Source organism: Micromesistius poutassou, assembly GCF_964030765.1.
Source record: "Micromesistius poutassou genome assembly, chromosome: 23".
Lineage (NCBI taxonomy): Eukaryota > Metazoa > Chordata > Actinopteri > Gadiformes > Gadidae > Micromesistius > Micromesistius poutassou.
Window position 1 is genome coordinate 371,496 of NC_140293.1, and position 12,500 is coordinate 383,995.

Sequence of the window (12,500 nt, forward strand, 5' to 3'; positions counted from 1 at the left end):
GATGGGAGCAGAAGTTTCCAGAATAGCAGTGACACCATAATGTTGAATAGAAGGCCACTCTCAGAACTACCGGAAGAGGAACATCCTGTACCAGGTGAGTACACACACACACACACACACACACACACACACACACACACACACACACACACACACACACACACACACACACACACACACACACACACCCTCTCTCACACACACACACACACACACACACACAATCAGAATTACTTCTGATTAAGACTCTTTTTCCACAGTTTTCAGAGCCAAGATAAAAACAACCAACCTAACAGGCAGTGAGATAGACAGCCGTCCTGCCACCATGGGGTCCCCTCAGATGGACCAGACGACTGACAGTTATAGAGGATTTGCTCAAGGCATTACGATAGACAGCAAGAATACCCAGCTCCTAGCAGTTACAGCCGAGCAGCCAGGTGTTGTCTCTCTCAATCAGTATGATCCTACATCAATACCCTTTGATACCCTGATCTCAAACAATACCTTCCAAACCAACACCTCCACACCGAGCGAAACCATACGCTCACCGAGCCAAACTACCACCACACCTAGTCAAACCACAATCACACGTAGCCAGATCAACATCACAGCACATAGCCAAACCAACATCACCACACCTAGCCAAACCAACATCACCACACCTAGCCAAACCAACATCACCACACCTAGCCAAACCAACATCACCACACCTAGCCAAACCAACATCACCACACCTAGCCAAACCAACATCACCACACCTAGCCACACAACCAACACACCTGGCCAATCCAACATCACAGCACCTAGCCAAACCAACATCACCACATCTAGCCAAACCAACATCACCACACCTAGCCAAACCAACATCACCACACCTAGCCACACAACCAACACACCTGGCCAATCCAACATCACAGCACCTAGCCAAACCAACATCACCACATCTAGCCAAACCAACATCACCACACCTAGCCAAACCACAAACACACCCAGGCAAACCACAGCCACACCTAGCAAAATCAACCTCACCACACCTACCCAAACCAACATCACCACATCTACCCAAACCAACATCACCACATCTACCCAAACCAACATCACCACACCTACCCAAACCAACATCACCACCTCTAGCCAAACCACGCCCACACCCAGCCAAACCAACATCACCACACCTAGCCAAACCAACATCACCACATCTAGCCAAACCAACATCACCACATCTAGCCAAACTATTACCACACCTAGCCAAATCAATATCACCACACCTAGCCAAACCAACACCACCACACCAAGCCAGACCAATACCACATCTAGCCAAACCAACATCACCACATCTAGCCAAACCATTACCACACCTAGCCAATCCAACATCACCACACCTAGCCACACCACCAACACACCTAGCCAATCCAACATCACCACACCTAGCCAAACCACGGGCCGACCTAGCCAAACCATCAACACTCCTAGCCAAACAACTGCCAAAATGAGCCAAACTTCAACCAAACTTAGCCAAGCCACCACTCTGCTTGGCCAAACTAAAACCACACATAGCCAAATCAACATTACCACACCGAGCCAAATCACTAACACAGCCAGGCAAACAACAGCCACACCTAGCTTTACCAGCATCACACCAAGCCAAACCAGCATAGCCACCAAATCTAGCAAAACAAACACCACATCTCGCCAAACCACCAACTCACCTAAACAACCAAACACCACACCTAGACAAACCACCACAACACCTAGCCAAACTACCACCACCACACAAAGCCAAACCACTACAGCACCGAGCCAAAACAGTACCACACCTAGCCAAACCACTCCGACCCAAATTAACCTGATAATAACTAACTGGAGCAATCCCCAAACCAGAGCACATCTACCAAAACTTCCGCCAATCTCTGGACACCACAATATTCAGGCAATAACCTCCAAGCTGAACGTTCTGGTGGAGCACATCCCAGAGAGTCCTTCAATATTCCTCCCACATTACCCCAATGGACTTCAGCGTTCTTCAGCCCAACTCAGCTCAGACCTTCCCCATACAAACCCACCGGCAAGGACACTACCTGAGCCTGGATCACTGGACGAGATGAACCCATCCCCAGCTCAGCCAGGCACAACAAGCACTGCCGGAGGAGCTGACATCAAGCCCCCGGGGATCACTGGCACTGGCTCACAACAAACACCCCTGAACTCCAAACCTGGGAAGTCTGACACTCCCCGTGGTGATGTTGTAGCTTTCCATTCAGCAGAACCAATCGGATCCAAGAAGCAAGAGTTGGCTCCTGCCTGGGCTGCCGTATTGCCTCTGCCCTCCTTCTCTAGTTCCTCATCCCTTCCTCTCTCGCCTTCTCTGGATCCATACAAAGTATTATCTCCTCATTCCTCTTCCTTTCCAAACAATCATGTCACCTCTCCAGCTACACTTCTCCCTCTCCTCTCCCCTCAGCCCCTGCCTCTTCCTCCTGGTTTATCCCTCGCCTCCTCCTCCTCAGCAGCTCCTCCCTCTTCCTTTCCTCCTTCAGAGCCTGCTCCTGCTCCTCTGCGATTGCTCCCTCACCCTCTCACCCCTGTCCTCCCCCCCTCATCACCGCTCAACCCAGATCAGAGGTCGCCAATTCAGACACACGCATTCAACTCCCAGAATCCCCTTCTTCCTGACTCAGGGAGAAATCCGTCCAAAACCCACTTAGGTCCAGAGTCCCTTCCAGACCCAGACCTCGACCCCCGACCAAACCCCTTGAAGCCCAAACCATCAGCTCCAGAGAAGGAGGGGAAGACCCCGAGTGCCAAGCCTGGAAACAGGACCTGGGAGCTGGGCATGCTCCTGGGCAGCTGGGCCGGGCTCGGGCTGGTTCTGGTGGTGGCCGTCAGATGTGTTTACCAGCACTGGTGTGGGAAGCAGACAGAGCTTAGACTGAACACCAGAGAGAGAGAATACGAGCGAGGAGAGAGAGGACTGATCCACGTCCAGGAGTGTGGAGACCTTGTCAGAGTTCGCAGAATCAGAGAAAACAGCTTTGTTCTCCTGGCGGAGTACGATGTACGGACCCCTGCTGAGCATTGATGGACACGCATAACAATAACTGATAGAGGTTAATGGCAGGTGATGGTTACCTGTAGAGTAAACAAACCTACCAGACACTTCGACTATTTTACCAGATCAAACTAGATGTTTAGAGCAGGACCTCCAGGAGATGGATACCTGTAGAGTAGACAAACTTACCAGACACTTTGACTATTTAACCTGATCAAACTATAAGTTGAGAACAGGAACTTCAGATGATGGTTACCTGTAAAGACTAATTAACCAGACACTTTGACTATTTAACCAGATGAAACTAGATGTTTAGAACTTGACCTGATGGTTACCTGTCGAGTCTACTAATTTGCCTGAATCTCTGACTAATTATAATGGTACTGTGTAATTAAATGTCACAAAACAAAAGTGTATTTTTCTGTTTTTCAGCTCAAATCAACACCTATATATTTTAGACATTCTAGAACAATGGAGAACAAAATCTCAACCGTTAAACACAACAATTGTTGTTTGCTCAGGGCATGCAGGACCCTTAGCTTTGTAAATATATGAATAAAAATGAATCAATTTCGACTGTCATCACGCCATTAGAGAAAAATATAAATAGGTAGCAAGCTTACATTTCTGCAGTTGATAGATTTAGCATCTAGATGGCAGCAGACTCCCAGCAGTATTCTACTATGCTGTAATGGTGCTCTGCTTTGCCTCCACTACATTAGCAACAGAGTTGACAGAATGACAGACAGGCTGCCCTACAGACATCTTTATTCCTAATAAGCTTCAGCGCAAGTATGTGAAGAAAAGCCACAGTCACTGTTTCACATTTTACAGGTTCTAAAAGACTGGGTGATTCAAATAAAAACCTGAAAAGCTGTTTCTTTGTGTAGTCCTTTATTATGATTATTCTCAAATCATGTATACATAAAGTATTTAGAGCTCTATCAAGATCTATATATATAAAACATGAGTATTTGTAGATAAAATAAGGCTGTCCATAGCCCAAAAACATGTTTACATGTCATCATTTAGCACATGCTTTAATCCCAGAATTCTAAAATCAATGTATTATTGGTGATAGTTTAGTGCATAGAAAGCAATACAGATATCTTCTAAAGGCTATCTTCTTGCTGGTCTAAGTTGAGGAACAAGGTCCTTTGGTATTCCCGGAGGACCTGGAGGAAAAGATGAGACTCCAAAACATAGGACTCAAACCCAGCGGAGTTGGAGGCGAAACAAGGAGGAACACTGGAAGATGAAGGGGTGGAAGTTGGAGGTATGGTATGGAGGTATGGAGGTAAGGTATTATTCAAAATGACCATATAGAACTAAACAAAGAAAAATAAGTTTTCTTTGTGAGAAATTAGACTTTGAATTTGAATTTGTGTGTTTGTGTGAATGTGTGCTGTGTGCGTGTTTGAAAGTGTGTGTATGTGTGTTTGTGATTGTGTGTGTGTGTGTGTGTGTGTGTGTGTGTGTGTGTGTGTGTGTGTGTGTGTGTGTTCTTTTCTGGCACAGAGTGCATCAGGGACAGGGCATTGCATTGGACAGGGGCTGAGGAGGAACGCATGACTTATATTAATGCCTGAATATAATGCCTGAAGCGTCGTACTCATGGGGCTGGAAGACATCTTGGGGTCGAACACAAGTTTGTCATCTTTAGTGGGGTGAGACGTATCGTATGGTGTCATCCTACTTGGTGAGCTCTCCCTGTCTACTCCTAGGTCAGCCTCAGATGATTGGTCCCTCTAAGCCAATAGAAGGTCTCCTGGCCGTGATGTGACTCTGCAGTGCGGTTTGGAGCCCCAGCAGAACACGCAGGGCATGAACGTGGAGCGGGCCCTGGCCCTCAGAGGAGAGGTGCACCATGGGCCTAAGAACTACCTCTACATCTACCATGGAAAGAGATGCTGATCGTACACATTCATGTCTCCCTCAAACAGAGGTGGAGCAGTTCTAATAGCAGCCTAATGGCATGGCATGGTATGGACTGACATTTAAGAAAGTGCAGGTGAACGATAGGAGGATAAAGGAGCCTCCTTAGGACACCAGTAGTAGTCACACTTAGTATTGACTACCTAGTCATTTGTCTTGTTAAGGAATGCTCATGACTTTTAATAAAACATTACTTGATTTAATTTACTTATATACTTAATATGATATGTTTGTGAATGAAATAGAAATAAATATGAAAATAAATTGAAAAAAGTATAGATATACAGTATACAGTAAATAAAGTATTGTTTTATTATTGTGTGGTAGACGAAATCAAGAGACATAAACATTCTGAACAACTGTCGTTATGTTACTTTCATGGTCCAATAATACAATTATTCACAAAATATATTTTTATCCAAGAGAAAAACATTCTTCATGTATTTAAATAAAGTCTGAGAGCTGCGTACTCCTCCGATTCACGTTAGAAAAAGTACAAAGTAGAAAAATAGGAAACAGTGTAAATCCTTGAGATTGGTCCCATCTTACTGATAATCACTCGGGGTCAAACCAGGCACACCTCAGAAAAATTCAATACAAAAATACACAGCGTCTTATTCTAACCCTTATATTAAAACACATGTGTTCTTATTCTACCTTCTGTATAAAAGTAAACACTGGAATTCTGAAGTTTTCGTGCAAACAAAGCGCAGGCTCCCTCAGTTTGTCGAGGGTGCTAAGGCACTGATAAACACTGTTCCTCCAAACCACACACACACACACACACACACACACACACACACACACACACACACACACACACACACACACACACACACACACACACACACACACACACACACACACACACACACACACACACACGCACAGTAATCGCCATGGAAACACCTTTGGTCCAATTAGATGGGTGTGAGACTCAGCTTCACCGCCTACAGAATGAGACAGACACACAGACGGACGGACACACACGGAAACAGAAAGACACATAAGAAGGGGGTTAGAACGTTGAATCTGAACAGTTTGCGTAAAGCAGAGAACATTGGGAAGCATCAAGAAATCATCCCGATGAAATCATGAGGTGAAATCATCACCACAAAGAGCCACCACCAGGTCCCGTCATCACCACCAGGTCCTCGTCACCAGAGCAGAAAACAGAGAGACTCTCGGGTTCCACAGAGGAACCAAACTCCAGACTAATGATTTGTCTCCAGATAGAAGCGTGTGGATTACAGATGGATGAGAGCAGGTGTGGCAAAGCAGAGTTGTATGGAGGAGATCATGAGATTATAGATGAAGGACGAGGTGCTGCAGCAGGAGGAGGAGGAGGAGGAGGAGGAGGAGGAGGAGGAGGAGGAGGAGGAGGAGGAGGAGAGGAGCAGGAGGAGGGTTCTGAGCAGTGGAGAACTCACGGTGGACAGGGACGCTGCTACTGCAGCAACAGGCGGGACTGGAGAAACACGGCAACGCTGTTAACACAGTGCGTGTGCGTGTGTGCGTGTGCGTGTGCGTGTGCGTGTGCGTGTGTGTGTGTGTGTGTGTGTGTGTGTGTGTGTGCGTGTGTGTGTACCTTCTGGCGGCTGGTCATCCAGGCCTTGATGGAGGGGACCAGCAGGGAGCCCAGCAGGATCTGTGCCGGGTGGTAGATCAGCAGCGGGACCGACATCACAGAGAGCTGCTGGTAGCCCGAGAACACGATCTTCAGCATAGGGATACCTGAGGTCACACACGCACACACCCACGCGCACGCGCACGCACACACACACACACACAGTTAGACAGGTATACAGGTATAGCACAGGTTAGTGTGAACATCTGTGTGTGTGTGTGTGTGTGTGTGTGTGTGTGCGCATGTGCTTGTGTTTGCGTACCCAGGGTCAGTGATTTGTGTGTAGAACAGAATATGATGGCTACTGTGTCAGCTGGGGTGAACCCTGACCCCGACCTGTGGAAAGAGAACCATATAACTCTGGTGACATCCCTCAATCAAAGACACACACAGGCAGGCAGACAGACTGACAGACACACAAAACTATATATACAGTAGTAAACGAGAGAGAGAGAGAGGATATGAAGGATTGAGAACTGACCTTCTGGTGAAAAGAAAAATGATCAGCATGAAGCTCAACTGGATGGAGAAGACTGCAATGAAAGCATCACACTCAAAACATCAATACAGGAAAAAAGTGAGGAGCAACACATTTAACACACTCAATACAGGACTAGTGAGGACCTACACATTTAACACACTCAATACAGGACTAGTGAGGACCTACACATTTAACACACTCAATACAGGACTAGTGAGGACCTACACATTTAACACACTCACTACACAACTAGTGAGGTCTGGAAGATTTAAATTTATAGATTGCAGATAGATTGCATTGGGATCCTATGCAATCTATACATGGTACATAAAGGTTTAAATGTATACAATCCCATCGATGCATGACTTCTGAGGACCTCGCGCGTATATATACACCGAACACACTAGTGAGGTCCGCGGGGTGCACACTGGGAGTGTTGCCGTACTTGTGAGGACCACCACCAGCAGGCTGGTGGGCTCCAGCTCCACGTCGGGGTTGCTGAAGGTGTCGCAGAAGGTGGTGTAGATGATGACCAGGAGGATGAAGCTGCTCACCGTCCCGAAGGGAAGCTTACGGCGCTCCAGACTCTCCCGCAGGAACCTCCGGCACAACTTCACACACACACACACACACACACACACACACACACACACACACACACAACCACAGACACACACACACAATTCAAAAATTAAATACAGATACAGTTAAAGGTGACATGTTATACCACCAGGTTTGAGTGCGATTAGCCGTTACAAGCCGTTTTGAAAATCGGCCTCTTCTGACATCACAAATGGGCGTGTCCACCTAGATGTGTGCTGGATAGATCAGTCTCCCAGCCTACCCAGTGGACTGTAGCAAACATTGCTCATCTGTCCGTCATACATAGGTGGACACGCCCACCTGTGATTTCAGAAGAGGCAGATTTTCAAAACGGCTTGTAACGGCTAATCACACTCACACCTGGTGGTATAATATGTCCCCTTTAGTACACTGCATACATATATACGACAGACAGTAACAGAGAGTACAGACAGACAGGTGCTGACCTGTCCGAGGAGGAGAGGAACGACCACGGTCATGAAAAGCTGAGAGAAGATAGAGGAGAAGGGAACGGAGGAGGAGGAGCCAAGCTGGGGGGAGGAGAGAGAGAGAGTCAAGTTATTTACATATTCACAATTGCATTACAAACGTAGATTAGTTTGCAACGCTCCAATGTTAGACAGCTCTGTTTACACATTTCGTTATTCTAGAATAGGCCTCATAGACCATGGTTTGGTTTCCCATGCCAATGAAGCCCCTTTGAATTTTCCCGAATTGAATTATTAATGCAGTTCAAAAGTACATTTCCCTGTCACGTATGGTCTATGAGTTAGTGCAGTTTTCAGCACAGCAAAGAATACATAATATATAACATCTTGACTTTTTTTGGCACTGGGTGTGATTAATAGGTTTACTTACAAACAGCAGAAGCAGGACTGGAGTCACTACGATGCCCTGCAGGACAGAGAGAAACCTACATAACTAACGACATCACTAACAACGTTGTTGACTAATGACATCACTAACAACGTCGTTAACTAATGACATCACTAACAACATCACTTACACTCCTAATATGGAATTAATTACATAATGACATCGCTAACAGCATTAATTACATCACTAACGGCATCATTAAAACCAATGACTGACACACACACACACACACACACACACACACACACACACACACACACACACACACACACACACACACACACACACACACACACACACACACACACACACACACACACACACACACACAATATTTACCAGGAAACTTCCAAAGGCAGAATTAAAGATGGCAGCCGCCTATAGAAAGAGAAGAGAATTGAGAGACTCACCAACATGTCATTGTTAATTGTGTGTATGTGTTTTTATGATGATGTCATGGGTGCATGAGGTGTGTATGAGGTGTGTATGAGGTGTGTGTGTGGTATGACCTCATTGCCACCGACTGCTTTGGTCAGAATTACAGCAGAGGAGACTGGAGGGGGCATGCAGCCCACGGTCTGTAACCTAGGCAACCACACCAGAAACATCAGTCACAATGATGTCATTACATAGATATAATACAATATACCACATTCACGCCGAGCGCCCTCACCCCTTGAGCAGCCATGGATTAATAGCCGTAAGTGCCAGCAGTTTGAGGAGCAGCCAAACAGCCAATGGGAAGAAGATCAACGTGAAGCTCTGGACCAATAGATGAAGCCGAAAGTGTAACACTGCGCTGGTCAACTCCTGGAGAGACAGACATGTGCACAGGCAATAGCAATGCAGCAGTCAGTTTGGTGTGCTCGGACAGTAGTCAAGGAGCAGTCAGTGTAATGTGTCCGACAGTAGTTACGTAGCAGTGTGAGGTGATCAGACAGCAGTAATGGAAGAGGGTGATGGGATCAGACAGTAGTAATAGAACAGTGTTATCAGACAGTAGTAATGTAATAGTGTGATGTGATAGGACAGTAGTAATGTTATAGTGTGATGTGATAGGACAGTAGTAATGTTATAGTGTGATGTGATCATAAAGTAGTAATAGAACAGTGTTATCAGACAGTAGTAATGTAATAGTGTGATGTGGTCAGACAGTAGTAATAGAACAGTGTGATATGACCAGACAGTAGTAATAGAACAGTGTGATATGACCAGACAGTAGTAATGGAACAGTGTTATCAGACAGTAGTAATGTAATAGTGTGATGTGATCAGACAGTAGTAATAGAACAGTGTCATGTGATCAGACAGTAGTACATTGTGGAACATTGTGGAACATTGTGATAAGAACAGTAGTAATGTAGGGAAATGCCTAACATTTCCCTATGGGATAATAAATATCTATCTATCTATCTATCTATCTATCTATCTATCTATCTATCTATGTAAAAGGATGGAGTACCTCTGATTTCAGCGAAAGCCCGCTGTTGAAGAAGATGACAGAAACGGCAACATAGGACACAGTGTATTCTGGTCTCAACGGACCTGAAACACACACACACACACACACACACACACACACACACACACACACACACACACACACACACACACAGTTGACCAGAGTCACAAATACAGAGAAGCATCCTCACAAGCATGTGTTTGTTTAAAGAACATGTGACGTGGTGAAAGTAACGGAACTTGTACCAAAAGAGCGTATTTAATATCGGTAATATCAGTCAATTTCAGTGTTGGACGCATCACGCAGGTGTTATGTTGACATTAGGCGAAATGCAACGTGTCACTTCTTGCCAGGTAGGTAGGTTGGCTGGCAGAACACACACACACACACACACACACACACACACACACACACACACACACACACACACACACACACACACTAACCGCCAGCAACATGTTTAATAAGGGGAGCCAGTTAACCCCACTGTTTCACGTCATCGCACTAAAGGTTCACCATCGTGTGTACTGTAGTTACACAGTAACTACACGCCTACATATCAACAGTAGCCTAATAAGTCTTCAGTAGATAGACAGTCGTAATAAGCCCCCAGTAGATAAACAGTATCTGCAGCACAGTAGCACTCCTCACCTCCTTTGACACCGAAGCTGGGCTGTAGCTTAGCCGATAAGATAACCACCACTATCCCGATAATGAACCATTCCTTCCGTATCCTGGCCAGGAGGCCCATGTTCCCAACCGGCCGTCCCCGTTTCCCCGCTTTCCCTGTCCGCACAAGAGTTGTACAACTCCGAATAGACCGGCAGAACTTGGGAATAACACGGAGACATAAATACAAGAGGGAGCCTGTTCTCTAAAGCACGCCCCCCTCTTCCGTTTCACCTGCATCGGTTCAATGTGTCCACGCTCCAGAAAGGCGCCTTCAGCGGCACATATTTACTCATGCACACATTTTGGGTTGGGTTGTGCACTGTAGGTCAGTGTTGTTTATATGGATAAAGGCTGTTTTTAGCCCCATGTCTCGGCAGGGAAGCCTTCTGTTATTAGGATCCCTCTATGTAATTTTATTGTAGGCCGTGGCCGTGGGCCACGTCACGTTGTTACCGTAAATAAGGCTGTATGAGCGCCTTAGTAGAAATTGTATTACTCTCTACCGTAAGGGCGTTTACGCAATTACTTTTAATATTTGTATTAATATTTAATAATAATTATTGACTTGTGTTGCTGCTGCCTTTATCCACATAATAAAGTTAATCTTATCCGATCTTCTCTTATTTTATCTCATCATGAAAGACACATTAGAGATTTTGTGTGTGTGTGTGTGTGTGTGTGTGTGTGTGTGTGTGTGTGTGTGTGTGTGTATGTGTATGTGTATGTGTGTGTGTGTGTGTGTGTGTGTGTGTGTGTGTGTGTGTGCGTGCGTGGGTACATGAGTGTGAATGTGTGTAGGTTAGACAACGGATGTTGCGTGGTTGACAACGTATGGCACGTATGACAACAGACTTCCTGTAATTATTTCTTTCTCTTTGTTTCTTTGTTTGTTATTTATGTCTTTCTGTCTCTCTTTCTTTCCTTCTCTGATGATGTAATCAATGACATTCTGCTAATGTTAGTAAAATAAGACTGTCGGGTCTCTGCTTTCTCCTCTTCCTCATCTTCCTCATCTTCCTCCTCCTACCACCCCCTCTAACCTTCAAAAGAATGAGATTTGAGGTGGGTGGGTTTCACAGGAAACTCTCTGTCTCTCTCTCTCTCTCTCTCTCTCTCTCTCTCTCTCTCTCTCTCTCTATTGTCATCTCTTTGTCACAAGGAGACACTCATCCTTCCACTCTGACAGTAATGGGCCATACTGAGCACACTCTCAAACTGACCATTTGAAATAGCTGAGGACGTTGATCCTTGACCCCAGAGTGAAGAGGAGAGGACACTTCATCATGATTCAGTCCAGTAAGAACACACAGTCACACACACACACACACACACACACACACACACACACACACACACACACATAGACACCGACACGACACACACACACCGACACCGACACCGACACACACACACACACACACACACACACACACACACACACACACACACACACACATATGACTGTAAGGTCTGTGTTTAAGTTAAGTCTTCAAACTGATATCTGTATTACTGTAGGACTGGGTTTAGGTTAAGTCCTCAACAGATATCTGTATTACTTTAGGACTGGGGTCAAGTTAAGATTTCAAAAAGATATCTGTATTAGTATAGGACTGGGTTTCAGTAAATGCTTTCAACTGTAGGACGGTGAAAGACATAGGACTTCTCAAAATGAAATGTAGATAAGAGCTGGAGATCCCACTCCTAATGGTATGGGATGTTAGTTAAGACTAAAGCTAAAACACACACAGGCATGTAAGCATGCAGGCCCAAACGCATGCATGCATACACCAACCCCC

The 12,500-nt window shown here is 45.5% G+C and overlaps 3 protein-coding genes across 5 annotated transcripts in view; 1 reads left to right on the forward strand and 2 right to left on the reverse strand.

The window, feature by feature from the left end:
• Window positions 1-2,835, reverse strand: part of LOC311368641 (uncharacterized protein) — a gene marked incomplete at its 5' end in the record, with an annotated part of 6,360 nt that extends 3,525 nt beyond the window's left edge. The window contains one exon of the mRNA XM_084487444.1: window positions 2,745-2,835. Within this exon, the coding sequence (XP_084343570.1) occupies window positions 2,745-2,835 (91 nt within the window). The remainder of the gene's footprint in view (window positions 1-2,744) is intronic.
• Window positions 2,836-5,273: 2,438 nt separating this feature from the next.
• slc10a7 (solute carrier family 10 member 7) lies at window positions 5,274-10,953 on the reverse strand. Of its 2 annotated transcripts, XM_084487349.1 has the most exons (13): window positions 10,684-10,953; window positions 10,033-10,115; window positions 9,245-9,381; window positions 9,081-9,156; window positions 8,911-8,949; window positions 8,554-8,589; window positions 8,142-8,225; window positions 7,538-7,703; window positions 7,093-7,144; window positions 6,874-6,947; window positions 6,573-6,718; window positions 6,415-6,452; window positions 5,274-5,934 (listed from the first exon to the last, which is right to left on the reverse strand). In XM_084487349.1, exons 1-12 carry the CDS (start codon window positions 10,781-10,783, stop codon window positions 6,432-6,434), a joined length of 1,014 nt encoding a protein of 337 aa, XP_084343475.1. In that variant the 5' UTR covers window positions 10,784-10,953; the 3' UTR covers window positions 5,274-5,934; window positions 6,415-6,431. The 2 variants fall into 2 exon arrangements, with proteins under 2 accessions (XP_084343475.1, XP_084343474.1); XM_084487348.1 differs by lacking the exon at window positions 6,415-6,452.
• Window positions 10,954-11,864: 911 nt separating this feature from the next.
• The window catches only part of txk (TXK tyrosine kinase), a 7,644-nt gene continuing 7,008 nt past the window's right edge, over window positions 11,865-12,500 (forward strand). For both annotated transcript variants that reach the window (XR_014639960.1, XM_084487344.1), the window contains exon 1: window positions 11,865-12,000. Coding sequence is in view for 1 of the 2 variants with exons in the window: in XM_084487344.1 (XP_084343470.1) it covers window positions 11,988-12,000 (13 nt within the window). In the remaining variant the exon portion in view is untranslated. The remainder of the gene's footprint in view (window positions 12,001-12,500) is intronic.